Source organism: Ictalurus furcatus, chromosome 13, assembly GCF_023375685.1.
Source record: "Ictalurus furcatus strain D&B chromosome 13, Billie_1.0, whole genome shotgun sequence".
Taxonomy (NCBI): domain Eukaryota; kingdom Metazoa; phylum Chordata; class Actinopteri; order Siluriformes; family Ictaluridae; genus Ictalurus; species Ictalurus furcatus.
The window spans coordinates 20,817,903-20,832,438 of NC_071267.1; the positions used below are offsets into that span (position 1 = coordinate 20,817,903).

The 14,536-nt window shown below is 37.8% G+C and overlaps 1 protein-coding gene across 1 annotated transcript; it reads left to right on the plus strand.

Moving 5' to 3' along the window:
* The first annotated feature begins 1,213 nt into the window (after window positions 1–1,213).
* On the plus strand, window positions 1,214–12,381 carry gprc5c (G protein-coupled receptor, class C, group 5, member C). The gene is made up of 5 exons (XM_053640265.1): window positions 1,214–1,460; window positions 3,566–4,607; window positions 7,183–7,271; window positions 7,462–7,575; window positions 8,855–12,381. The coding sequence occupies exons 2-5, from the start codon at window positions 3,578–3,580 to the stop codon at window positions 8,885–8,887; spliced, it is 1,266 nt and encodes a 421-aa protein (XP_053496240.1). The 5' UTR covers window positions 1,214–1,460; window positions 3,566–3,577; the 3' UTR covers window positions 8,888–12,381.
* The last annotated feature ends 2,155 nt before the right edge of the window (window positions 12,382–14,536 follow it).

A 14,536-nucleotide genomic window follows, 5' to 3' on the forward strand; every position in this document is an offset into this window, starting at 1 on the left:
GTTTCTAGGTCTACAGTATCCAGGTGTGATAATCCACTGTGTGATGTGAGACTTGGGCATAAATTATAAAATTGTAAGAACTAGTATCATAATGTGTGTGTGTGTGTGTGTGTGTGTGTGGTCCCTTTCTGACAGATTGGGCAACAAACTGATTACAGTGTGAAGTTTGGTGTAAATATTCAACAAAACCCCCCTTACGTTCAGACTGCACTACACTACACTACAGTAAACTACACTACAGTAAACTATACTACACTACAGTAAACTACACTAGATTACACTGCACTACACTAAACTACACTACATTACACTACACTACAGTAAACTACACTACACTACAGTAAACCATACTACACTACAGTAAACTACACTACACTACAGTAAACTACACTAGATTACACTGCACTACACTACAGTAAACTACACTACACCACACTACAGTAAACTACACTACAGTAAACCATACTACACTACACTACAGTAAACTACACTAGATCACACTGCACTACACTATAGTAAACTACACTACACTATAGTAAACTACACTACACTGCACTACGCTACAGTAAACTACACTACAGTAAACTACACTACACTGCACTACAGTAAATTACACTACACTACAGTAAACTACACTACACTGCACTACAGTAAACTACACTACACTAAACTACACTACACTAAACTACACTACAGTAAACTACACTACACTGCACTACAGTAAACTACACTACATCACACTACAGTAAACTACACTACACTGCACTACACTACAGTAAACTACACTACACTGCACTACACTACAGTAAACTACACTACACTGCACTACAGTAAATTACACTACACTACAGTAAACTACACTACACTAAACTACACTACACTGCACTACAGTAAACTACACTACATCACACTCCAGTAAACTACACTACACTGCACTACACTACAGTAAACTACACTACACTACACTGCACTACACTAAACTACACTACACTACAGTAAACTACACCACACTACACTAAATTACACTACACTAAACCACACTACATTACAATGCACTACACTACACTAAACTACAGTAAACTACACTACACTACATGGCTGAAGTCATACTGCTTGGCGCACTACACCGTGCACGAGTTCACGTTGCGCGCGCTCGCACGGGCACACGCACGCGCGTCCCCGCGCCTCGTTGGTGAAGTAGGAGGTTCGCCACGACGCTATCAGTAGTGAAGAGCACGAGCGATTACAAACCTGTTCGGACCAACACTGATGAAGATATGAAGTGAAACACAAAAAGTGGATCATTTAGAAGAGTTTAGAGTCGTCCTTTGAGCCCATTTTTCTGTCTTCGCAATGTCTATTATTCTTTTCACACACTGAACTAAAGTGATTGAACAGGATCATTAAAACTGTCTTCCAGAGCAGGAGAGCAGTTCATCTCTCACCACAGCTACATTCAAGTAAGTGCAGATTCTGTCCTGATTTATTATTATATAAAATAAGGATCTTATTGAGTAACTCACACCTTCTTACTTCTTTACATGTGACAAGAAACTGTTTATTCTTACTTTTTCTTTCTGAGCAGTTTAGTTTTAGCTGCACATTTGAAAAGGCTTTTACATCCAACACACCAGCAACTTTTTCCCCGAGCTTTTTCACCTATTTAACGAAAAGTGAGCATTTTTGTAAAAAGAAAAAAAAAAAAAGTTGAGTGCCTAGATGGCAGTGTCTACGCTTTCAGACATTTTTTCTTGTCGAAATAAAACGCAGCCGCTATTTCATTATACACCAGGAATATGCTAGTTTGTTGATTTACGCAGGTGTGTGCTGAGCTTTTCTTTGACCCGCCTGTACTCGAATCTGATTGGGTGTCGCTCTGCGAGTCCTTGATCTGATTGGTCCAGAAAAGAGTCAAACAAGTCGCGTCTTCGATTATAATTTTAGAAGGTTAACGCATTAGTGTTTATTATTATTATTATTATTATTATTATTAATAATAATAATTTTTTTCCCAATTACTAACTAGCGTTAGTAGTTCTTTTATATTATTTTGATATCAGTTGGGTTGCTGGTATTGGTCTACACCTGTATGTAAAACATTTTTTGGGTTAACTCTTACAGTTAATTACACTTAATACACTGTAACAGTGTTATAGGTTGTAGCTTTTATTTGTTGTTATTTTATTCTCCTGGAAATAATCAGAAATAATTAATAAAATAATAAATAGTAATAAAAGACCAGAAATAATCAGGTGTAGAATTAGGCATAATTTAGGGATATAATTTGTTTAATAATACTTTAAGATTAAATTCAACACTGTTAACGCAGTACTGTGGGTTTTGCTCACACACACACACACACACACACACACACGCACAGAGAGAGAGATAGGATAGATTGTGGATAGGAAATAACATAAATGTTTTGAATAAATAAAGATGGTAGTGTTAAAGCGGAACAACTATTAAAAATTAAAGCGTTGCAAGGATCCTGAGTAAAGAGAAATAAAGACATGCAACATTCTCTATCAAGGCACAAGACCTCAGGCTTTTTGTACATATGACAGGGTGTGTTTAGTGCTTATTCCAGCTGTGTGAACTTGCCTTCTTGGGTTTGGGTTTGAAATGCCACCAAGTGAAAATCTTCAGGCTTAGTTGAATTGCATATGTTTTTATGTTACTCAAGAGCATTAAAAAAAAAACCAACAACAACATTTACACTGATTAACAGAAAATGGTAGAGTCTCACAATTTAGAATATTTAGAACACACTAGTTTATCATTAACTAATTAGTGGGTAGCAAAGTATGCACTCGCTTTTTAAATAATCCTGCAACTCTTTTCTACTTTAGTTTGAATCGGGTTCTCCTGTCACACTTTGAAATTTCTCAGATTTTGTTAAAAAGCTGCATCGCTACAAGCTTTCGTTTAAATTATTATAAGCGCTATACCCAAAATTATTCTTGGAAACGCCAACACAACAAGAGTTTCTGTGCCATAACATGGTTGTAATTAACATCTTTCTATAACAGGGTTTTGTCTGTGTGTGAATCAACCTGTTTTTAAAAAAACAACAACAACACAGAAAACACTTCAGTCAGATTGCTTATTGCACAGCTAATAATAATCATTTTTAAAAATGGAAACCAATCCTGTTCTCTCTAAGAATTCCCCATGCCTATCTTTGGGGGTAAAAAGTAAATATTGTGTAAAACTCATGAATGATTCACAAAGCTCAACTCCAGTGTTGAGTCAACTCCAGTTATAGATATTCCTGTTCTCAGGGCCATGGTGTTCTCACACACACACACACGCACACAAGCACAATCACATGTCTGGACAGGGCACCTCTTTAAAGCTTGCACAGACATGTGATTGTTTAATAAGGATGTTGATTTTCTCTTCAGTTTCAGATCTCCCTGCTTGGGTGTGTTGTGTCGTTGTAATTGTAAAGATGATTGTCTCTTCTTCAAAAGCTCACATTCTCTGTGCATTCTCTGTCTGTTCTGTCTATCTGTTTGTTCTCTTGGTTGATGTTTGGTCTGTCATGTGTGTCTGAACACAGGTGATCCCCGGTATGGATTGCTTCGCTCCCAGATCCTTCTGGAACCTTCTACTTGCCATGGTTGTTGCAGTTGTGCCTGGCTCAATGGGGGCACCACAGGGCTGCGGCTCCAACGTGAGCTCTCTCTACTATAACCTGTGTGACGTTACTGTAGTTTGGGGCATCGTGGTGGAGGCATTTGCCTCCGCCGGAGTGTTGGTATGCCTCATACTGCTGATGGTTCTCTTTGCCAGCCTGCCATTTATGTCAGATAGCAGGCGGCGCAAGTCAGTACCGTTGGACGCTGGCATACTTGTGGGCGCTCTGGGCCTCTTTGGACTGGCATTTGCCTTCATCGTGGGCCAGGACTTTTCCACATGTGCCTCACGCCGCTTCCTGTTCGGCGTGTTGTTTGCAGCCTGCTTCTCCTGCCTTCTTATGAAAGCCATAAATCTGAACATCCTGTCCAGGAACAACAAGGCACCGCGATCCTGGGCACTGTGCCTTGGAGCCTTGGCGCTTTGGTTGGTCGAAGTGATCATCAACACAGAATGGATGATTATCACCATGGTCCGCCAGCCCATTAACGTGAGCTCCAATCTGCCTGTGCCATGCTTGATTACCAACGAAGACTTTGTAATGTCTCTCATTTATGTTATGGTCCTGCTGGTGGCTTTCTCTGTGGCATCCATACTAATCCTGTGCGGCAAGCACCAGCGCTGGCACAAGGACGGAGTCTACATCCTGCTTACTGGAATGTTCACACTGGGCATTTGGGTGGCATGGATCGTCATGTACACTTACGTCAACCGCACAGCTGGCACTCCAAGTTGGAACGACCCGACTCTCGCTATAGCACTGGTGGCCAATGCCTGGGTGTTCCTGCTGCTTTACGCGGTGCCCGAGCTGTGCCAGGTGACTGACGACCCAGAGGGGGTATCAACTCTCCCCATGGATGTCTACACAAACCAAGGCGTGGGTTACGAGAACATCCTGAAAGAGCAAAGCTCGCAGAACATGTTTGTAGAAAATAAGGCCTTCTCTATGGACGAACCCAAACCAGGTACACAATCTTTTACACCCTTGCTGTTTTGCTGTGTACTTTGTAGGTGGTTTGTAAGCTGCTTTCATGATTTCCGTCGGCCACATTCCTAGCATTTGTACAACGGTGCAAACTCGCCGTGGTGTTTTGCCATGATCCAATCAATAATAACGAGTCGTCAATAATAGGATAAATATAATATGAACACGTTTTTATTAAACACTAATTCCTAGAGATTTTTAAACCTGTTTTAATCTGTCGAGTTAAACTAATTATTAACGTGGGGGGAAAAAAACACACAGTCAAGGCTCATTAGTTGAGTAATGCATTAAAACTGCTGAACTTCGTGACACATTTATTGCAGTAAAACATTTTCCAGAAAACTTAAAAGGGTGATAGGTTCAATTTGCATTAAATGTTTTCATTATTATGCATTCGCATTGTATTTCTGGGAAACGCATTGTGTTTTAAGCAGTTTAAACTGCATGACACAGTGATAAATAAACACAGTTCTAAATAAAGCATGAGGTACTGTACAAGAGTTACAGAAAGCTGGATTTAGCCAACGCCTGCTGCTTACACTGTTGAATTTGATCCGCTGATGTTTGAAGTCGTGTATCTGTAATGGCTGAAGACTGGAGTCTTTAGAGCACATTGTTCTGCAAATGTCCCGTCTCGCATTTTCTCTCACACCCTGTTTCTGTCTCATTGTTTCACTCGATTGCTCTCGCTCTCTCTCTGGCGCTTTTTATTTGTCATCCCTTAGCATACATTTGTGGTCTATTCAGAACAAATATTAAAAAGCCATCATAAGGGTTATAATGCTGTCATGCTTTTGTGTGTGTTTGTGTGTGTGCTAAGCCATTGTGATTTAGAAAACAAAGGTTCTGCATTGAAGAAGAAAACAACACAGAATGTCATATTTTTTTTTCCATTTTAGTCGTGTCCCACCCCCGCACAGGCAGGCTGTGTGCCTGATTACTCAGTGAAGGGCAACAAACCCTGTGTAACGAGAGCCAATATGGCCAATATGTTTCACAGAACAATGATTCAGATTGGTGTGTTTACTCTGTCATATCTCCACAGAGACTGAGGTGTGGCAACACTGTCATGCCAGTTTGGTATTTCATGGCAGGAGATGACATTTCCCTCCCAGCGCTCCTACCCGTCATACCCTTCCTAACAAGGACACAGCAATATTTTTCTGCTTACTTATGAACATATAATACTAATTATTCTTTTTTTACTCTTCTGGTCCACTTAAGTGCTTTAATAAAGCTAAATACATCATTGGGCAATTTTCTAAACAATTTTTTTTAATGTAATGTTTGATTTTTTTTCCCCCATCTTATTTTGTTTTAATATATAAGTATCAATCAGTCTCTCCAGGATTTTGTGGTCACATAAATTAACGCAAAATAAATCAAACTCTGCGATATTTGGAGCAGCTTTCAATTTTTCAAAATTACCGTTTCTGTGGATTTGGGCGAAGACGTGTCATGTGATATCATCACAACACGCATTCGGCCAAAGCCCTCTTCGATTCACGTACGTTGAACATGAGTACAGATAAAGGTCTCATTTACTTACAGACATCACTGTGAAAGACCATGCAAAACAATTTTGTGCAATTGCAGTTTCACCAATTCAAATAGTCCTCAAAAACGATTTTACATTTTTTTCAAAGCCGCAACAAAATCAAGCATTTTTGGCCGCAACAGTCTATATCTAATTATGTAGCTTCTATTTGTTTGGCTTCACTAATTTTTCTCTGTTTTACTCTAAGCAATTTCTGCTTTGTGTAGCAGATATTAGGACCAGACAATATGAACATATGCTTGAACATTGTGATAAAAATTACACAATTTGTTTTTTCTTTAAGAAAATCGTTGGAACACCTGCTGACTCCAATATCATACACAGATTGGGTATTAAAATCTATATATTTAATCAATGATACTTTTCCATTATACTTTATTCAGTTACAATAAGTAATACACCCTTGATGTACATGACGGGGTTTGCTGCTATAGGAAAATAATCAACAATGGGGTGGTGTGTCTCTTACCAACCCAAATGTTGATTCTTTTCCAATGCCAGCACCAGCATTAAAGACTGACTTGTTATACTTTTTTTTTTTTAATCCATTTTTAGTTATATTTAATGTTTGTGGAACATTTGTGAAACACATTAGTTCTTGTTGTCGCTTTATTACAGGTTTAAACTGTATCTATTTTTTTTCTCAGTAAAGCCAAAATTACCACTAGTCGCATTCCCAAACAATCATAAAGCCCTCTGTCTTAGACTCTCCCAAGTCTGTAAACTGTTCTTACAGAAACAATAACATTAGAACAAACTTGTTGATGATAATAATAATACTAATTCATCCTGTAGCTGGGCCTACTGTCAGAGCCGCTGTTATAGAAAAATTAATCACTCAGAAATGACGTATTTTCCTTTCCTACATTTGCCCCTACTATATGTAAACAAGCGTGGCATGTTAGAAATGTTTCAACAGGTGAAACATTTGTTGAAACAAAAATGTTTCTGCATTTCAACAGGTTTCTCAGACTGACTTTTTATCGTGTGTTTTCAGGTAACAAGCCAGTGTCTCCATACAGCGGCTACAATGGACAGATCCGCAGTTCTGTGTACCAGCCCACAGAGCTCGCGATTATCACAAATGTGAGTTCCAGTATTTACCATCCCTGTTTTGCCTATGCAAACCCGCATGGCAATGTTATTATACAGCTTAGTGATGATAACAGTGGAGACTTGAAAAAGCCTTGCCATAAACATGTATTTATATCTGATGTATGTATAGCACTACTTTCTCACACACATGCTTTCTCCTTCTTCATGCTTGTGGCTTCAGCACAAGACGGACTATTCGTTCGATACTTCGATCCCACGAGCCTCTCTCGCCTCTCCAGCCAGTCAGAGCGGCAACGTCACCCCGACCCAATCCAACACTGGACCCGTCACTGATGTATGCAGCTCTGTGATCATACCTTGCCTTTCCAATTTTCTTGCATTTTCTTCCTTTGTCACTTGATTTACTCCTGGTCATCACCTCTGGGGCCTCCCCCCTCTGATCTACCATGCTTTTACTTCTCTCTTACTTTATTATTTGTCAGGAACTCCTGTTCTCATGCTCCATTCTTCAGTCTATCTTGACTCTCTCTATTTCTCCCTCACTCTCAGCATCCTCATCGTTCACTCTTGCAGTATCATGTTCACTTCTGGAAATCTTGTTTTGTTTTTCCTCTGCATTTTCTGGGAGGACTTTCTGTCCTTGACAGCTGATCCAGAAGTCGGTTTTGCATCGTTTGTGTGTATGTGAAAGGCACGCACTGAGCAAGAGCACATGCTTTGAAGGCATTGTCATCCGGCATTCTTTGTTAATCCTCGATGACTCAAAGCCTTTTTTTCCCCCCTGCCAGGCTTAAAATAGAACTTAAATCAGTACTTTCTTTACCTGAGAGAATTAGTTATGTCTGAATATAACTATTTTGACCCATTATGTGAGACGGAATTGGCATTTTTCAGATTTTTTAAAAGAAATCTTGTTGTTTGCTTAGATTATAAATGACTATAGTTAAACATAGGTTGTACAGTCATAAAGGTAGATCTAAAGGTGTGTTCACGCTTGATTCCACACCCAATACCATGTCTGAGCTCATGCACACAGATTTGCAAAGTGACAGACACGTCATTTAGCAGGAAAACCTGCAAATAAGGAGCCGATCTCGTGTAGGAAGGGATTTGGCCACTGTTTGAGTGAAGCCTTTAAATGGTAGCCGCTCACATATAAAAACTCTAAATTGCTTTTATTTATAAGTTGTGGCAACTTGCATTTGAATGCCTTCATCGCGCCATATATCAATAAGGTGTTCGGTCTCCTCCACTGACCAGTCACATTGAATCAATCACATTACTCGTAGAGCAGGACTGAGAGTGAGTAGTTACCAAGCACCACGCAGACTTTACCAAAGTGTAGAAGAGGACCAGGGATCGTCTGAAATAGCTTTCACATTCTGCCAAACTTTCAGATAAAACGAATCCGGGTCTGGAAGAAAAAAAAAACTCAAGTGTGCAAAAGACCTAAAATGTTAAACTCTAGACTAGGAAGGCCAGGGTACAGAAATTTTTATTCACCAATTAAGTATAGATTAGGTTGAGTGTATTGGATGAGAACTGTAAGAGATTATGATGCTGCCTTCAAGTGTATGAAAATAATAACTACTCTCTCCTGTTCTTCTGTGTAGGGTAATGGCTTGCACTGGAAATCACAGTGGTGAATCTAGTCAAGACCTCCTGCTCTGGATGCCTTACTATGTTCTTTTTCTCAACAAAGTTTTTTTTATGTTTTCACCCTGGCCATGGATCTTTTCTCAGACCAAAGAATCTTACAAGCTTCACCTTGGAATGGCTAGGTGTTCATTTGCCCAGTAGAGACAATATATGGGCATTTTGTCCACAGTGACCATGAATAGGAACTTCAACCCAGAAGATGAGACTGCACAGTTGGATGTGAAAGACTGTTCACGTATTACCCAGTGGCTGTCTTAGCTACTTCAATGCTATGTATTTACAGAAAGGAAAAAGAACGGATGACGAATGGTACTTGATTTTGATATTTAATAATGTGCAATAATTAGCATGTTATTGGATTCCTACACTCTCAGAAAAAAATAGTAGCTGTACCTTTGCTTGTTGCTGGGGTGTTAACCCTCAAGAGTACATCTTTGGTACCTTTAATATCTATCTCTCACTTGTAAACATAGATGTAGTGGACCTGTAAAAATGATTTAAGGAACATAAATGGACAGTAAGCATTAAAGCTACACTACATGCAAAAAACAGTGACAAGGACAGTGTACAGGTTTTTGTCTGAGAGTGTATGCCTGAAACTGTTACTCATCTTCTTCAAACAGTAGTCTTTAGGTAGTCAGAGCACTGGTATAAATACACTACCTTTAAGTAAAAGGTAGAACTAAAAAAAATAAGGGACTAAACTGATCATCTCATGGTACAAACTCTTTTTGATAAATCCTCTGTACTTTTAACATGTATCTTTCATCTTGTAAAGCTCATTTAAGGTACATAACTGGACCTTGAGGACCACTGTTGTATCTTGAGAGTGCATTTACTTTGTACCTTTTTTCAGGCAGTGTAGCTTCCAGCAACATTTCTGTACAGTGGGTATATTATGATTACTGTATTTTTAATATTGCCTAATTGAATCAATGTCGTATTGTAAAGTTTCAGTACTAAATGTGTTCAGTATTGCAACACATTACTCACAGAATTTTCTCCAGTGATTGTAATAATTCCAGGTGATCAACTGGACTGAATATGATCCACACATAACATATTTGGACAAGCAAAAAAGACCCCCCCCCCCCCATACATTTCAATGGGATTCAAATCCGGGATTTGTCTAGGCCATCCCATAACCCTCCATTTCTTCTTTTTGAGCCATTCCTTGGTGGATTTGCTAGTAGGGCTGGCGATATGATAGAAACACCATATCACGATACTTGAGGACATTTCAATGATACACGATACGTATCACGGTTCTGTCACATTGCAAGCTGTCCAGTTCCAGAGGCAGCAAAACAACCCCAAACAATAACATTTTCACAACCGTGCTTCACAGTTGGTATGAGGTGCTTCTCCTCAAAAGCTATTTTTGGTCGGTGCCAAACATGTCTGCTGTTACTGTGGCCAAACAACTCTATTTGATTCGTCTGTCCAGAGCACATTATTCCAAAAGGCCTGGTCTTTGCCTATATGCTCCTTGGCAAACTATAGTCTGGCAAAGGCTTTTTCCTGGCACGCACCCCATGCAGATCAAAAATCTCTGATTGTAGAAGCATGCACTTTGACACCAACAGTTGAAAGACTTACTAGTAGATCCTGTGATGAAATTTGGGGTTCTTGGAGACTTCTTTTTGCATCAGATGAACACCTGATTCTAATTTTATGGATTTGAAGGTGTGATAAATGTAGGAGTGTACTTACTTTTTCCATGTGACTGATCTGTTTTTGTTATTGTAAAAATTATTACAAAATGTCAATTTTATGTGCCATTTCATAGAGTGTATCAACTTTATTAATAGGCACTGTTTCAAAGAGGATCAAATGTTTGCTTGTCCAAATATGTTAAAAAAGCCAACCATTTCCATGGGGTGTACTTATTTTTTTCACAAAAATATATCCATCTCTCTCTCTCTCTGTCTCTCTCTCTCTCTCTCTCTCTCTCTCTCTCTCTCTATATATATATATATATATATATATATATATATATATAAAATGTTCAAAAATGTCTCCTGGTTCATCAATAGTTTGATCTATTTGTGTGTGTGTGTGTGTGTGTGTGTGTGTGTGTGTGTGTGTGTGTGTGGTTTGTTTTTCCTTTTTGTGCAGACAGTCAGAGCTGCCTGTGTGTGAAAGTTTCAACCTGATTGTTAGGACAGCATGAAGATAAGATCCAAAACAGAAACGTATCAAATGGAAAAATTCCCGTCCGTCATAGTCAGTACCCACACTATTTACATAGCCACAGTAGATAAGTCTCACTTTCCTACCTACAGGCTTAGATGAGTCTGTCAGAGTGAGCAGATTGCAGCATAAGGTTTTTTAAGGGCAACCAATTACATTTAGGATTTCCATTTAACGCTTTTTCTATACGTTATAAATTATTTTCTAGACAAAATATGGCTTTGTTATTACTAGTATCCTATTAGAGCGTATTATTAAAGAGAGATATTAATATGGCGACCTTTATGAAACTCTTTTCACACACTTTATTTATGGTGTTTAAACATTAAACCCAGAAAACATTCTGTTTTAAAAAATAATTGTAAAAACTATATGCCATTTCATAAGTAAAATGTATTAGACTATGGATAAGAAATTAATCACAAGGTTGAGGTTAAACAAGAGAATGTAAAATGATTTGAGGTTGAAATTGAATATTTGCGTCGAGCCGTATGATTGGAAACTCAACAGAAAACAGGATGTGCAGGTGGTAGAAATTATACAATCGATTAAATATGATTTATTAAATAAAATTTTTCTCTAATTTGAATGTTTTATACTAACAGCATAAGAATCAACGACAGAGACTATGATTGTCATTCTATACTCACTTATAGGAGCATTTAAACACGCTATTTCTGTGTTCTGGCTCCATCTGAATGGAGCCTGATATGTACTGACCTCTGCTTCATTTTCTAACCTTGAGCAGCATAAGCCAGCCCTTCTCTTTCTGTCTGGCTGTCTGTCTGTCTGTCCTCTCTACATATCGAATGTTCAGCACTTCTGGTAAAATGGGAAGCTGAAACTCTAGGTAATATAATAGGTCCCACATATTTGGCCCTGCAATAAACCACAGAACTGAGTAGATGGATGAGAATGAAAACCATCATGATTCCAAGAGTCCATGATTCCAGGATATTTACATAGTCATTTAATTTAATATTCAATGTTGAGATTGATTCCTTCTTCCCTCCAGCCAAAAACAACTACACAGCGTTTTATTTCCTCTAAAACAAGCATTATACCAGGTCACAACATCTACACAGCATTGTATTTCCTCTAAACCAAATATGGCCACACCCTCTATCACATGCGTCAGATCTCTGGACATCTATCAAAGGGTGGCTTGAGGCCATGACGTTCAGTTCCATGTTGTGGGGGGAAAAACATTAAACTTATTAGATAAATAATGGTTCGAGATTGAAATGTGGTAATAAGAGGGTAAGTTGTGTTGGCAAGTTAATCGATATAAATAACCTACAACAAACCAAAAAGTTTAAAAAAAAAAAAAAAAAAAGACATGTAAAAGCTTATATATGAACATACATGTGATCAGAAATTAAAGATGCCAGTTTCAAAGGCACCATTAGCAAAACTGTGACACACAAGGTTGTCTCACTCAGTGAATGACACTAGATTCTTTGTTACAGCTCAGCTCTGTAATTGGCTCCACCGGCAGTTGGTATCAGAACAACTTTGGTTATTTCCAAAGAGCCCTACAAAGCAAAAAAACAAGCTATAAAGGCATTCTTGCTATTTGTAAAATAAATCAAATAAAGTCGACAGAAGAGATCGTGCTGCAGAGGACACGAAATTTAAATCAAGTTATTATTTATCTAAAAATAGTATACAATCAAAACTAGCAAAACACGATCTGATTCATTCGTATAATGGAGATCTCTTATTAGTGTACGGAATCAAGATTCTCAAGTTTTGCTGCTTCTGTCATACCTGACCACAACAGTTATTATCCGTCACACCCTTTTTCCACTCCTGGCCAGGTTTTCCAACTCCATTTAGAAGCTGAGGTTTTTTTAATGGGATGCATTGGCATATGCACAAAGTCAATATACTGGTATAAGAACTGCTGTACTACATTACCATCTACAGATAACAAACATTTTACTCTCATTTTATTGGACATGCAATTCATCATTAGTTAAATCCTTCCAGAAGCATGGTAATTCATAATTATTTGTAAACATAAACATAACAAAAATGCTATGATTTGTTTAATAGTGATAATACAAATAATTACTTCCCTGCATCACAACATCAGGTTGACACAACTGAACATAAGTGTACATGTATCCATAAGTCAATATTTAAGTTAAATATAAAGATGTAATTATAAATAAATAAAAAATACTGTTCAAAGTTCTCATTTAAGATTGGGGGAGCCATTGCTTGAAGTTTATAACTCCAGAATGCTTCCTGTTTAAGTAATTCTTCATCGATATTTCCTCCTATCTGTGATGTTCATTTGAGAATAGCTAATAGCTATTTCAAACTATTACAAGTACACACTTAAAGACAGCTATATTCATGCATTCATTTAGATTCTTTAAAAAATAAAATAAAAAGTGTTTCAAGTCTGTAATGCTCTCCTGGCTATACTGTGTCATGTTTCCTCTGAATACCAAACATGGTAAACAGAAAAGTATCTGTATTCATTAAAAAATAAAAACTAAACTTGCAGTTCTGTTGTCTGTCATTTTGTGTAAATTGTACATGGATTAGAGTCTATTAGCTATATCTATGTGCTTAGTCTATTAGCTTCTCCGATAGAGTAAATAATCCACCTTGTTCAGTATGACTGTATTTCACATGCAGGAATGGAGTCAATGTTATCTTCTTAGAATATCTTATTTTAGGCTTCAAATGGAATATTGGTTAGGACTAATCACAGGCAACGAGTTTACTGACCGCGGAGACAGCGACGTCTAGCACGGGGAGAACCTGCAAACTCCACGCACATAGGGTGGAGGCAGGAATTGAACCACTAAGTTCAGTCTTAATTTTAAGACAATTTCACCATCTATGCAGGTGAATTGTTTGTTTAACTATCCAGGCAGCATGTCGGTCATTTTATTATGCAAAGCCTCTTATTTTCCTACTGCTTTCAGTCAGCCTAATCTCAAAATTAATTCTAAGGAAAAATATTTACAACCTTACTGTACTTCCTTTATATTACCAACACTATGCAAATCAACCGAATGAGGTGGAAATGAAATACACCTTATCTTAATGTATGGTTATATACCTTATCTTAATGTTTGGTTATATACCTTAGGCGAGAGCATCTGTTTTCAAACACATTTATATAATTTAAGTGGCCATCCATAGAAGGCAAATATATCAAGAGAAAGAAGTAATATGTAACTAATATGTTAATTAACATGAAACAGCATAGTTTAACATAGTATGTAATAAAACTATACATTTAATTCAGTCTTAATTTTATTTTGTATTTTGCAGCAATGTTGAAATTCACTGCATCCTTGGTAAAACACTGTTGTGACTTGGTTGAGTGATTGTTTTGAAGCATGATTAACTGAATTAGGAGCTTATTGATAAAAAGAACAAATATATGGATGGAATAAATGTGTCTCATATAATATAAT

Bases quoted from the DNA above. Each gene is read 5' to 3' on its own strand.
- gprc5c (XM_053640265.1), top strand. From the start codon at position 3,578: ATGGATTGCTTCGCTCCCAGATCCTTCTGGAACCTTCTACTTGCCATG. The intron at 4,608-7,182 runs GTACACAATCTT...GTGTGTTTTCAG, and splicing joins TATGGACGAACCCAAACCAG to GTAACAAGCCAGTGTCTCCA. The intron at 7,576-8,854 runs GTATGCAGCTCT...TCTTCTGTGTAG, and splicing joins ACACTGGACCCGTCACTGAT to GGTAATGGCTTGCACTGGAA.